A 14,384-nucleotide genomic window follows, 5' to 3' on the forward strand; every position below is an offset into this window, starting at 1 on the left:
TGTGAATATGCTAAAACCACTGAATTGTACATTTAAAAGCATGATTTTGTGGTTTGTAAATGAAATCATTCCCCCTCAAAAAACAAGCAAAACATTCCAAGAAGATGAGACTCTGGCCCTCCATTTTTCTTCCATGAACCCATACTTGTATAGAATCCATACTTGTGAGAATGAGACCTTCCTACTATTAAAATTCAAGCCAGTTAGTGATCACTGATCCTGGGTGTGCCCATATTTGTAGGGGAAAGACCAACACAAGTGGGTGGCATATTCATTTTTAGTAATGCTCATTAATTTCTAGGTACATGGAATACACATACACATACATAAAGATAACTTACAGAAATGAATAGATAACACACATGTACATACTGCCTGTACTATCAGTTCTCAGCATCTATTTGTATCTGAAAGTCAGTGAGTACCATAGTGACCATTGATAGCCTTTAGTGTTCTCTTTCTGTTTAATTTTGTGACAAGATGCCAAAAGACAGAAAGAAAACTTAATGGAAGACAAATATAAAATATTTTTCTAAATCTCTTTTAATATCCTTCTTGTGCTTGACAAAATTTGGGTAATAGTTTTATGTTCTCTGATAACTCAGTTTGTAAATTTATTGATTGTTTTCAAGTGAAGTGAAATGGGGATATAGAAATATATCAAGTAAATTTTCATTTTTTTGCAAATTCCCAGCAAATATACATTCATGGGTATGTATAACTGTTTTAGACCTCCCCCCCTTTTCTTTTGGTACTAAGGATCGAACTCAGGACCTTGTGCTTGCAAGATGGGCGCGGTGCCACTGAGCTACATCCCTGGCCTTGTTTTAGACCATTTAAAAACTAGTAACCAAATACCCAAGCAGGTATTAACTTCAGAAATCAAAATACTATTTTCAGTCTTTAGGAAATAAATTGTTTTCATTATGGAGAAAAGTAGTTTTCTAGTGATATAATCAATTTAGAGAACTGTAGCCTTCATCTGCCTTTGGAGAATGACATGCTTTTCCTGTTTAATTAAAGAACTACTTTCATAAATGTAATTTAAGCCTTGAAAAACATAGCCAATTAATTAAATTCAGTGATTCTCCCAAAGCACAATAAAAGTCACCACAATAAGGGTGACCTGTTCAGATTGGGAAATCCTGGAAAGAATCTGGAATGCTTACACTCTCTTGTGCTTCATATACAGATCATATTATGTACATAATTTCTAATTAAAATGTCTTATACCAGTTCAGTATAATTAAATTTAGAATGTTTAACTTCTTTCTTGAGGTTAGTTAGGTCTAGTATGTATGTATGTATGTATTTATGTGCTGTACAGGGATTGAACCCAGGGACTCATACAAGTGCTCTTACCACTGAGCTACATCTTCAGGCCTTTTCATTTTTTACTTTTTTTTTAAAACAGGGTCTCACTGAGTTCAGCCTGGTCTGAAACTCCATACACAGTCCAGACACTTTGATCATTCTACCTCAGCCTCCCAAACACTGGGTTTATAGCCATACACTACCACATCCAACTTGTATTTTTTGTGTAAGAGTCTCACTGAGTTTCCCAGATTGGCCTCAAACTTGTCACCCTCCTGCCTTAGCCTCCCAAGTAGCTGGGATTATAGGCATGTGCCATCATGCCAATCTTAATCTTTTTTGTTCTTTGTTTTTTTGAAACAAGGTTAAACTATGTAGTTCAAGCTGGCCTTGGACTTACTATGTGGCCCATGCTGGACTCAGACTCACAGCAGTCCTTCTGCTTGAGCCTCCTCTAAGTGCTGGTATTACAACCATATGCCACCATGCCCACATCAATCTTAATGTTTTCTTAAATGGAAATATAAAGCCTGGCCTGGTAGCCCACACCTATAATCACAGCACTCAGGAGGCTAAGGCAGGAGGATTGCCTTGAGATTGAGGCCAGCCTGGGCTACCTAGGGAGTTCATGGTCAACCTGAACTACATAGTGATACCCTGACTCCAAAACCAAAAAAAATTCAAAATACAATTCTAGAGTTAGGGGTGGTAGAGTACTTGCCTAGCATGAATAAGGCTTTTCCATTCCCAGTGCTGTGTTAAAAAAAAAAAAGTACTTCAAATAGAAAGAAAATGATTCATCTAAATTTACACAAAGTTTTTCTTGTGCATATTTATGTGGCACAACTATTGCTGTTTATAATTTTTTTTTTTTTTTTTGGTACCAGGGATCGAACTTGGGTCCTTGAGCTTGCGAGGCAGGCGGCAGAACCACTGAGCTAAATCCCCAGCCCCTGCTGTGTATAATTTTTAAAAGCCATTTAGTTATGCATAGTAATAATACAATACATTAGGAGGAAAGATTTATTGTCCTTGCATTATCTGCCATCTTTACATATCTATTAAAATGATTAGGTGCAATTATTATGTTTTTTAAATGTGACTAAGGAGCATGTTTAAGTTATACTAAATTTCTTACCCATAAGAAAGGGAGGGGAACATTTTTCCTCACTGTTGGGCCCTACCTTACTCATGGAAGTTAAGATAAGTGAATCTGTATTTGAAAAACACTGTTCTACTAATGAAAATAAGCTTATATTTCATTATTTTTTTCATATCACAGATTGTTGGTAACTTTTGGAAATATTTATTTTATGAAATAATGTACTTTTAATGGATAGTAATGAACATGGTTGTTTCAGTCTGCCTGTGATAACTTAATGATAACCTTGAGAAGACTACTACTTTCTTTTTGAGCTTGGATAACAGCGAATTTATTATTGTAGGATGGTGAAGAATGCAAGCCTGAATCCTTTTGAAGCTTCAGAAGCAATGTAGCTAAAAAGGAGCAAGTGGCTTCTGATGATGCTGGTTCAATGACTCAGTTATACTTAACACGTGGGGGAGGTATAAGTGTTAAACATGTAAAGAGTTTCTAAGTATGTGTATTGATGATCTTCAGAATTCTCCAATACTTTCTTTAGTTTTGAGAAAGATTGGTGTCCTGTTTCTTGAGGAAAATTATATGACACGAATACAGTTCTACATCTTCTGTAGCCCATTTGCTTTTTGAAAATCTTACTTGTGTACAAGAGTAGAACCAAGATCCACACATAATGGCCTGTGGGCCAAGTTGGACTAATTGCTGGTTTTTGTAAATAAAATTTTATTGGAACACAGACACACCTTTTTGTTCACTTTTTGTCTGGGGCTGCTTTTACATGACAGTGGCAGAACTGAGTAATTTCAGCATAGATGTATGACTTGCAAAGCCCAAAATATTTACTATTTGGCTGTTTACACTGAAGGTTTGGTGACCCCGTGCTTGAATATAGATTGTTTTTTTAAATGCTGAAAGAAATGCAGTCTGTTTTGCCACCTGTCCGTTATTGCTGACAACATTATGTTTTTAGTTTGACATTTAAAATTTCCACCAGAAAGATAAAATTGGATCCAGTGAGAAAAGAAGGAAGGCATTAAACAGTTTAAAATATCTATACTTTCTTAAATCTTCATGAATGGATGATACAGACATTTAAACATTTCATCTATAGGCACTTATCTCTGTATGTTAAAAAACTGCTGAAATTTTAAATATGATGGTTGTCTACTCTTTTAAAGAAGGCTTTGTTTTGTTTTTTGTTTTTAAATGCAAGAATTGAATGTGTTGTTGCTAGTGACACTGTGCTGGGTCGTTTAAAAACACATTCTTCCTGACCCTTAAATGTTGTTAAAAACATGTGCCAAGAATTCATCATAGCAGCAGACAACACACCCAAAATACTGAGCTAGAGCTTACATAGCCACCCCCTTCCCTGTCATTTTTTCCTTTAAACCTTAGTTAATTTTCTTTTGATTGCTAGTTCACATTTCTCTGGTCTCTCAACTTGGAATAAATGACATTCTGTATCTCTTGGATTGCTTCACCTAGACTTCAGCCGTCAGGAACCAGTGAGAGGTGGGAACAGTTTTTCTTTCACATTCCCTTGCTCAACAATTTCATTGTTTTGCCCAAAGAACTATTTTGCAAAGCTTCTGATCTTGTCACATAAGGAAGTTCCTTCCACCCAGCTTTAGTAACACGGCATAAACAACTCATGGTGTAGTTGCTAATAGTTCCAAAGGCAGCATTTTCATAAGTCATGCAAACTGCAAATAGCAGTGTGGAGAGGGAGGAGTTTTAAGTATGAGTCTTCCTGAGTTGAGACTTGCCCACTGGCTGCCTCACGTATACTTTCTTCCCTTGAATAATTGGAGTCACAGAGAGAACTTAGAGTATATGACACTCTACGAAAAAACAGAACAGAAAAATAGCATTAACAAGTGTCTATTTTTGTTTCTGCCATTTCCTGAATGTACTAGTAGGTATACAATTTCATTGGATATTCCTTTTTTTTTTCAATTGTCTTTGTACCTATGGTTGAAAACGGTAGTTGGTCTATGACTTTTGAAGAGGTAAGTTTTTAATCTTATGTGTGTCTGTATCAGCGTCTGTCTCTTTGAAAAATGCAGTATCCTCCTCCCAAAAGTTACTAACCAAACTTTCACAGTGGTACATCTTCTATGGAGAAGTGAGGGAACTGAGGAGGAAAATTGTTGTCTCCTTTTTGTTCAAATGGTGCCAACTGTGTGAGATGGAGTATGCTTCAGACTACAGTGTGAGTTTTAAGGGTTATGTAACCAGTGTCTCCTATACTCTTTTCTGAAAGGCACAGGAAGCAATCTTCCTGTTTTGTTTACAGGCTCTGAGCATTCAGCACCTCTGCTTTTGTAGACTTACAGCATGTGGCTATCTCTGGGCTGACTGAGGTTATCCGGGCCAACTTTGAGTCTCTCCTGTGGGCAGACCTTGCCAACGTTTCAAAATGAACCAAACAAGGTTACTACCTTTTCCAAGCCTGTTAAACCTAACCTCCTCCATTCCGGTGTAAAGGCAAACTTTTCTTAAATCAGTCAGTTCTGAAAAGAGTTCTGGCTCCTTGGGAAGGGCTGGAAAAGACAGCTGAGCAATGTCAGCTCTATTAACTCCTGGTCCGTATGGGCAAGTTCTTCACAGGAAGTCTCTCCATCTCAGTAGCTGTGTCTCACTGTAGTGGCACTCAGTGGCACTCAAGGACTTGTTGAGTACACATCGACACCTTCAGGCTCATACTTTGGAGGACGATACTGCATTTTTGGCCCTGAAGCTTGCTTTCCCACTTGTCTGTGAGTGCAGAGCAGGAGTCTGACACTTCCCACTGTGCGGCTTGCTTTGCAGACACCAAACTGAAGCTTCTTGCTAAAGCAAAAGCCAGTAGTTGCGCCCCCTAGGCTATTCTGCTTTTGAGGGATCCTCAGACACTCAATTTCTCCCATTTTTCCTCAGCCACACCCCTACCCCTTTATATGTGTCTCTCTGAAGAAGGGTTTAAGTTGTAGCAGTCATTGCAATGAGAAGATACCAGTCAGAATTTCAGCTTAGTTCACTCACCTCCTTCTTCCGTAGCATATAATCCATCAGACAGTTGTCTTTGATCAGTAGTGAAATAGCTACCTAGTATGGTTTTTAAATACTTTAATAAAATGCGTTCCCACAAACATCATGTGCCTTTACCTGGAGGTTATTTTAATGCAATTTAAAACAGGTAACTGTAACCTGAAAAACTGGTAACTGTGACATTTTTACTTGTGCTAAATTAACATAATGTAAATAATAGCTAAAGAAGCAATTTGTACCATGTAGTTCTTTGAGTACAGTTTCAGTAGAAATAGGACACTTCACTCAGGATTAGGTATTGAAGTAGGCTCATCTTGGTCTCTTGAAAGGATTTATCAAGAAATTAGAAAAATCTCTTCCCCACCTAAGCCTGTACATTGTGAAATAGGTAATGTTGAAATTATGCTGGGTGTTGCTGTTCGTTCCTGGCAAGGAAACTTACTAAAAAAGTTTCCAAAACCTTTCTGAGTTTTAAATGTAAGTTTTCTGCAGGTATATAAGTTCTTTCCACTAAAAGAAGTAATAGATGTATCAGAAGTAAAAATGGACTCTCCAGCCCTTGCTAGAAAGTGAGTTCCTTTCACAAAGATCAGGAGGTTAATTGTAGAAGCTCTGGCCTAGCTCCCTCCCACGCTTATTATGCTTCCATGGGAGGGCAGAACATGTGTACATTGAGGGAACACACAGAATTTAATGAATACAAGTTGACTTTACAGATGTGGATGCTGTCTTCCCAGGGTATCTGGGGCGAGAGTTCTTGGCAAGGCAGCACTTCTCAGGTTCTACTGAGCCTGACACGGAGGATGAGACACTGCAGCTTTGTGTAGAATGTGACCTTCTATCAGGAGTGGACTAAAAAGGGGTTTTTTGGTCATTTCAGTACTTTTATTTATCCTACCAGTGAAATTCAAATTGTAAATTGCCTGTTTTTAAATAAAACTTTCAAAACATCCTGTAACAAATGTATATTCAGTGTAAATACTTTGGAAACATTTTTAAAGGATGGAGGACAACACTAAAAAAAATCCACCAACTACACTGTTTATATAAACTGTTTGTATTGTTATAAAAATGGGATTTTCCAGTTATATCTTTTTTTTTCTACAAGGTGAGATATTTCCTGTTGTTATTTTTCTGTAAGATTTTATTGTGTGGAATTCTGTCCTGAATTTACCTAGATATTTAAGTGATATGTAATATTTTATTAGATATCTTTTAAAAGAATTTTTGACATCCCCAAACTATCCCAAGCCCCCCCCCCCCCCCCCCCCCCCCGCCAAAGAAAAGATATAGTCAAATATTCAGATTTGTCCTTTAACTTCTCTGGTGTCCTTCCCTGTTTATGAGTGCTCTGCCCCCAGGAGAACCTCAAGGAGAGCCTGTTTTTAGTCCTTCTTTAAAAATAAAAACAAAGCAAAAAGCAAAACATAAAAGACACATTAGGTTCTCCTTTTTCTGTAGAAGAGACACAGATAAAATTAACTTTGCCCAGCCCAGTGTGCTGTGAAACACTATCTTCCAGAACATGTATTCGTCTTCTGTCTTCTTTTCTCTGGTTTTGCCACCCTTACAGAAAACAGTCAGGGATGTAAATCTAAAACCAGCAAGGCATCGTCACATTGAAGTCTTTCTGGTCAGCTGGCTTGAATCTTTTGTAACTGTTAACAGTAGCAAAGACAACAGTTTGATTTGTTTTTTGTTTTTTGGGTGGTTTTTTTTTGGCACTGGGGAGGGAACTCAGGACGTTGGGCTTTTGAGGCAGGCACAGGCGGGGCACCACTGAGCTAAATCCCTGGCCCCAGCAGTAGATAATTTGGAATGGAAGACCCTAAGTTGGTATTTGAAAATAGGTATAAACATAACAAGTTCATAATGGCTAAAGGGAGACCTTGCTTCATAAGAATTAATCACTTCGTGCTTTGGTCACATAATTTTGGTTCAAATTTTTTTTCTGGAAGTTCAAGGGTATGGAAAAAAAGACAGCTCAGTAATTTATTTTACCCAGTATCTTTTTTTTTTTTTTTTTTGCACCGAGGATCGAACTGAGGACCTAGCGCTTGCAAGGCAGGTGCACTGCCGCTGAGCTAAATCCCCGGCCCTGCAGTATCTTTTTATCTGAAGTTTAAAGAAAAGAAAACAAACATTTAGAAACTTATTATAGGTACTATGGCTTTTACTAACACAAAAACATGTTTTCAGAAGAGTAAATACTCTTACTCAAATAATTTTTAAAAATTAGCTCATAGCAAGATCGTGAACCCCCATATCTTGACTTCATTTAGAGTGTTCTTAAATATTCTCTATTGATGAGAACCCTGATCCTGGAAGACAATGTGATGATCATCCCTACTGTGTCTTACAGTTTTTCTTGCAGTCAGGGGTGGAGCTCCCATACATGTTTCAAACAAAGAATTGCTTGTGTCTGTGCTCTAGGTCTCTATGAGAACCTCATGGGATTGGGAGTCTGGTTGGAAATTTTGCTCTTGTGGTTCACTTTTTATAATAAGTTCAGTCTGGAGGATTTGAGGGACAATTGTTAAGTCTTCTGGGTAGAGTACCACATCCGCACTGCTGGCTAAACTCACTGTTGTTTCCCAGACAGCAATCCTGCCTTCCCATGCCACTTGCTCCTCCTTTTTACACCTCCGAAAGTTCACTTTGTTGTTGTTGCTTATTTTTCCCATTAGCTCCTTTTGTTTGTACTGTATGTGCAGATACTAATATTCACCTCTGGCTGTTGCTGTTTTTCTACAGAGGGAGAACAGAAGATTACAGGAGGCCAGCATGAGATTGGAGCAAGAGAATGATGACCTTGCTCATGAGCTCGTAACCAGCAAGATTGCTCTGCGGAATGACTTGGATCAGGTAAAATGGTCGTTCACTAGGTAGAATTGAGTCTATGACAACTCCTGGAGGGCAGGGAACCACATTGCTCTCCCCATTCCCCCAGCTCCCTCTGCTCTAGGTGCCCCTGAACTGCTTGATAGACAGGTGAGTGGGTGGCAGGTGGGAGGGGACCAATGTAGTCACTACTCTAGCTTCACCCCAATCTTGTACATGTTAGAGAGACTGGAAAATGAAGCCTTTGAGAACAGTTTGGGTCACTTCCAAATAGCACGCATGAAATATTTTTTTAGACCTCTAATTTTCTCTGATGTCTCTTCTATCAGTATTTTTCCTAAACCAAGAACTGCCAGCATAACTTAGTCACCCAAGAGTATACTAATGCTGCTCTGACATTTGTAGGCTCCTTACTTTTTCTTCCAGTAAGAATTCTCATCTATAATGAATGTGAAATTTCACATGAAATACATACATTAAGAGTTGTATTGTTGGGCTGGGGATTTAGCTCAGTGGTTTTGCCTCCTGCTGCGCAAGCGCAAGGACTGGAGTTCGATCCCCGGTACCAAAAAAAAAAAAGTTGGATTGTTGGATTGACAGGCATCTTAGTGGCTAAGAGCCAGAATGCCTAAATGTTGGTCTTGCCATTAACCAAACGACCCTGCGCAGTTCTTTACTTTCATTAGATATAGAAAAGCATCTCCCTTATAGGGATGATGTAAGAATTAAAGTAAAAAGGACCGGGGATTTAGCTCAGTGGTTTCACCGCCTGCTGCACAAGCGCAAGGACTCAAGTTCGATCCCTGGTACTAAAAAAAAAGAATTAAGGTAAAGCACTTCAGTAGTATGTGTTCAGTAAATGTTAGTTATTGCTAGGAAGACCTTAAATTGTTTACCTTCTCTTGCTCTTCTAAAAAAGTGCTGACAGTCTCAGGACTTCCTGTTTTCTACTGCTGGTATTTTCAGAGATGACTGGCAAGATGGAAGCAGTTTTGTGCAGATTTAAAATTATTTCCCTATTTTCTGACTTCTCAACAGTAGATTGAACAGATGGTACAGGATCAGAAAAATTGAAACACACTGTTCAGTCTGAAAGAGTCACTACCTGTGCTGTATTGTGCATTGACAATATTTAAAATGCAGACTCACTAATAACATAAATCTGCATATGTGTTGAAAATTGAAGGATAGCTAAAAATGGTCTCTGCCACTTCTTTTCCCCTCATATAAGCAGCTCAAAAGTTTTAACCACAGTAAGGTGAGAGAGATAAGACCCAAATGTCAAGGAAAGTAGAGCTAACAGGGAGAGGAGGAAGCTGAGGGAGTGAGCACTGAATGGAATTGACCACCGCCACTCCCACCCTGGCCTGTGCCAGGGATGGAACCCCGGGCCTCCTGCAGGCTAGGCAAGTGCTGTAGCACAGAGCTATACCCCCAGTCCTGGAATGGACTTTGAGGTGATAAAAGAGAAACTATACTGTTTGGGACATGGGGTGTAGGAGGCAGAAAAAGCAGACCATTAAAAAAAAATTGCTCACAGGTCGGGGATTTAGCTCAGTGGTGCTGCTGCCTGCCTCGAAGGCCCAAGGTTCTGAGTTCAATCCCTGGTACCAAAAAAAAAAATTCATATGCAAAGTTGTTTACTGAAGTGCATGTCCAATAGTATGATAGTATATCCATTAAATATCTTTTTGAAATAATTTTTTATTCTTAAATATAGTAATTTCAACAATCAGGAAAAAAATACTATTTTAAAAAAGAATTTCACCCCCAAGAGAATCCTTGTTGTGGATCAGCCTAAAATGACTGCTATTAGAGGGTACTCCTGAATAATTGATTATTTAGTACCCAGGTATCTCAAGGTGAGGGTATGAGATCAGCGCTTGAAGAAACAACTCCTTCAGTCCTCTGTCCTCTCTCTCTCTCTCATGTAGTAAGACCTAGATCCTATGTTTTGGACCTAATTATCTAGATGACAGAATAAAAATTTCTCTTTCATGCGTATCACCTAACTTCATTTTGCAGTTTCTTTCTCCATAGGGGCTTTTTGCTGCCAGTGTTCCCTGCAGTTTAAGTGTCCTGCCCTCTGGAAGGGCAAGTCAGCCCAAGTGAAAGCACAGCCTCACCTAGTTCATTCCGTTTATTAAAATCAGATCTCTTAATCAAAGTAGCAAAGCATCTACGAACATTAAACTGGCATGAAAGCAGGCTATGTGTGAGACTGTGTAAAGTAAACCAACACTGGTAAGATAATTAGGTATCTTTTCTCATCATTGTCATTATAGTGTGGCTTCAGGCCTCCAGGGGACCAAGGATTCTTCAGTTTCTCTTCACAGAAAGAGTCTTCCTTTTTTTCCTGATTCCTTACATAGGGATGTTTCAAGGATTAGAAAGGAAAAAGATATGTCTCCATTTCAGTTTCTGTTGCTACCTGCTTTCAGCCCTTCTTGTCTTTCCCTGTTCTCAAGGAACAAAAAAAGAGACACAAAAGAATATGTCCCTAAAGACTATATGTGTGTTTCTTTTAACCACAGCAAGTTCTGTGTTGTTAGACCAGAAAGTAAGAAGTTATACATTATTTTCTTTCATTTTAAATTGAGCGACTGTCTTGGCTGGTTCTTTCAGGAATCATTCCTGAAAGATCCTCATCCCTGACATTAGAGCGTTGTGACCAGGTTGTGGGCTGATTCGTGTTTAAAGTACATGTTACAATGCTTGTTTCTCAGTAACCTTAGATTATAGTCAGACCTTTCAGTTAGACATAAGATGTTTATAAATGACAGTGTTCCACTGAGTCTTACTATCATGATAAAAGTTTTATAAATTTTTTCCAGAGGCAGAATTGGAATAACTGTTTACTATTATGTTCATTTAACATTAAGGATAATTTCTGTTTAAATAAGGAGTAATGATTGGCTGTACAAAGACCCAGAAGCCTTTTTTGTTTGTTTGTTTACTGTTGTTTTTGGTGAGTTTTTTGTTTTTGTTTTTGCTTTTTGGTTTTTTGAGGCAGGGTCTTGCTATTAGTTCAGGTTGGCCTTGAATTCACTGTGTAGCCCAGGCTGGCCTCAAACTCATGGCAATCCTCCTGCCTCAGCCTCTCAAGTGCTGGGATTATAGGCATGCACCACCACGCCTGGCCAGAAACCTATTTTTACAAGGAGAACCAAGTTATTTCAGATCAGATTATTGTATATTTTGATGAGGACAGTTGGTCCTACTTTACAGTTTAACCTAGAGGAGAAACTTGGGGAGAAGCTTCCTGGAAAATTGTGGGACCTCTCCCTTGTACTACTAGGACCCACAGCAGATGGGGGCTCCACATGGTGGCTGTGATAACAGAAGTAAGGTTGCCTTACCTTGACTAGTGAAGACCATGTAAATAAAACTAATAGGGTCTTTAGCATAAATATTTAGGTGTTTCTAAAATAATTTTCTCAGAGAAGTGGTTTTTTTCCCTGTTACAGAGGTTTCCAAAATTACAAAACAGCAGGATTCAAGTAGCTTGTTCCTGAAGCCGTATAGCATTGACTATTCAAGTTTCCAAAAGGCTAAAATTTTGGATGAATCTCTTTAAAAAAAGATCAAATTTATAAAAACATTTACTTTATTTATTTTTTATTCAATTATTTTTGGTACTGGGGAATCCAACTCGGGTCCTTGTGCTTGCACAGCAGGCAGCGAAACCACTGAGCTAAATTCCTGGCCCTTAAAGACATTTATTTTAGAGTGTCATAATACATAGTATTAAAGATTATTTTCTTCCCTTGGTGGAAATTGCTGGAGGGTACGGGAAGAGGAGGTTTAGTAGCGGTCCTTTATACGGACAGGACTCAGACCTTCTGGGGTGAAACTTGAACCACTGGGCTGCAGTTACAGGGAGTTAGAGTAGGTGGATTTTAAGAACATTAACATGATCAGTACAGCTGCTCTTAATATGCCACTCCCTGACCATCCGCCAGAGACTTGGAGGAGGCTCTCACTGCTTAGAGAGTAACCTCAGTCATCTGGCAGCAGCTCTAGAATTCAGTTTTGAGCTTCCATAATCAATATCAGATAACCTACAATTTGTGAGAACTTAACTTGCAGCATTTACAAGTTGCATTGTTTAGGTCTGCCTCTAATTTTAGCATGTCCATTTGCTGTTCAGAATTTTTGTCCTAAAATTTAATACATCAAAACAAATTTTAAAGTCTTTAAGACTTCTGAGGGACTTTTTCACCTAAATACCCAATAGTTCCAATGCTCTGGGAACAGAGCTATGACCACTGGGATATGGGATCAGAGGAGCTGGAAGGCAGTGAGAACAGAGGCTGGGCTGCAGTTCTCTGCCAGTCTCCAGCAGACTGTGCTGGCCTGGCCATCTGGACGTGTGGGAGATACAGGGAAACAGAGACAGGGACACCTGGTCCGTTTGCATGATAACTTGGATAATATTTGGCTGCTGTCGGCCAGGGATAGCTTTGTCAGATGGCAGTCTCTCCTCTACCTCAGGGTTTTTCTCTGCTGAGCTTATCCTGTGGCCCTCTGCCACCTCCACTGCACAGTCTGCTTCTGCAGTGACTTAGAGAACCATATCCATATAGCGAAGAGCAGAAGAGATATGGTTCCTCCTGGAGCTTAAAGTCTACAGGGCACGACACATCACATGTGTAACCTATCATTACAGTGCTATCAAGGGACACAGGAGAGATGGGAACAGCAGAGCTGGTTCAGACTGCAGTGAGTGGGGCAGAGGTCAGTTCTTGCTTTACTGCCATGTGAACAACGTGGCTCAAACTGAAAGGAGGAGAGGACCATGAAGTATAAGATGGTGTTAGCCACATGTGATAGCACGTGCTTGTATTCCCAGCACTGAGGCAGGAGGATCACAAGTTCAAGCCCACACTGGGTGACTTAGCAAGACCCTGTCTCAAAATTAAAAGAAAAAAATCAAAAGGGCCAAGAATATAGCTCCATGCTAAGACCCTGGATTCAAATGCCAGTACTACAAAAAACAAAACAAAACAAAAACATAGACAATGATAACCAAGTTAAATGTATATACAGTACTTTTGTAGGTAATTTTGACCCTGTGTCTAAGTTAAAATTAGAGCGCTCTCTCCAAGCCCTTCCTGGGGATTCTAGAACATTTCCCTCCCTGGATTCTGGTCCGTACTTCGGTTTCCCACATGGATCTCTCTATCACAGGTTTTTGGTTTTAATTTCTCATTACTGCACTCACTAATCTGGGTGAGAGGCCTCGTGACTGGTTCACCTCAGTGAGTTTTTGAATTTTCTCACCTAACTATTGATTGTGGATCAGCCTGTCCGCTTGTCTTCTCTGATCCCTCTCATCCCGTCTGGTCCCTCACTGGGACCACCAGTGAGAAGCTGCTATATGAGGCTCTTGTTTCCCCTGAGATCCATCTTCACAGAGTGAATATTGTCATGGCAACCGAAAATGTGTAAGAAGTGTTTAGAAAGAGCCTGGACTTCCTGTCAGTCAAATGCGAGTGCAGATCATGACTCTGATATTAGATTGTGTGACCCCAAACAGCTTATTTGATCCCTCCAAACCTCACTGTCCTTATCTATAAAATTAGTGTTCTGTGAGGATTAGGAGTAATGTGTGCTAAGTGCTGGGTGCATAGTTGGCCAGAGACAGCACCTGTCCCCGGAGCAAGCTGGGAGAGAAAAGAGGCTTTCTGTAATTATGGAGCACTGAGTGGAGGCTGGGTTTGAAGATGGCGCACACAAGTCCTTTTCCTTCCTCATGGCCGTGATGTGCCCTGACTTGCAGGCAGAAGACAAGGCGGATGTGCTGAATAAGGAGCTCCTCTTGACCAAGCAGAGGCTGGTGGAGACTGAGGAGGAGAAGAGGAAGCAGGAAGAAGAGACTGCCCAGGTAAAAGGCACATGTGGACTCTATACACTGGAAGATTGAGAGGGAGTTAAGACTGTAAAAAAGAAGTGAAATTAAATTTATTCCATGTCAAGGATGAAGATACAGCAGTGAATGTAAGCAATTGAGGCTTGACATTTCTTCTGAAGGGTGTTAGAAGAGGTGGCAGTATTTCTGCCCTCGGCAGCTTTTAGGAATTTGCTTTCACTG

At 39.6% G+C, this 14,384-nt stretch overlaps 1 protein-coding gene across 11 annotated transcripts in view; it reads left to right on the forward strand.

The window, feature by feature from the left end:
- Positions 1-14,384, forward strand: part of Rabgap1l (RAB GTPase activating protein 1 like) — a 725,139-nt gene that overhangs the window by 693,189 nt on the left and 17,566 nt on the right. For 10 of the 11 annotated variants that reach the window (XM_087194125.1, XM_004853402.3, XM_087194130.1 and 7 more), the window contains 2 exons: positions 8,204-8,314; positions 14,073-14,177. In XM_087194125.1, the coding sequence (XP_087050251.1) occupies positions 8,204-8,314; positions 14,073-14,177 (216 nt within the window). Of the gene's footprint in view, positions 1-3,945; positions 4,429-8,203; positions 8,315-14,072; positions 14,178-14,384 lie in introns of those variants that run through there. The other variant, XM_004853406.4, reaches the window with a different exon arrangement.

Source organism: Heterocephalus glaber, unplaced genomic scaffold, assembly GCF_053883595.1.
Source record: "Heterocephalus glaber isolate CG9 unplaced genomic scaffold, H.glaber_assembly_v1.0 deba00001600, whole genome shotgun sequence".
NCBI classification, from domain to species: Eukaryota; Metazoa; Chordata; class Mammalia; order Rodentia; family Bathyergidae; genus Heterocephalus; species Heterocephalus glaber.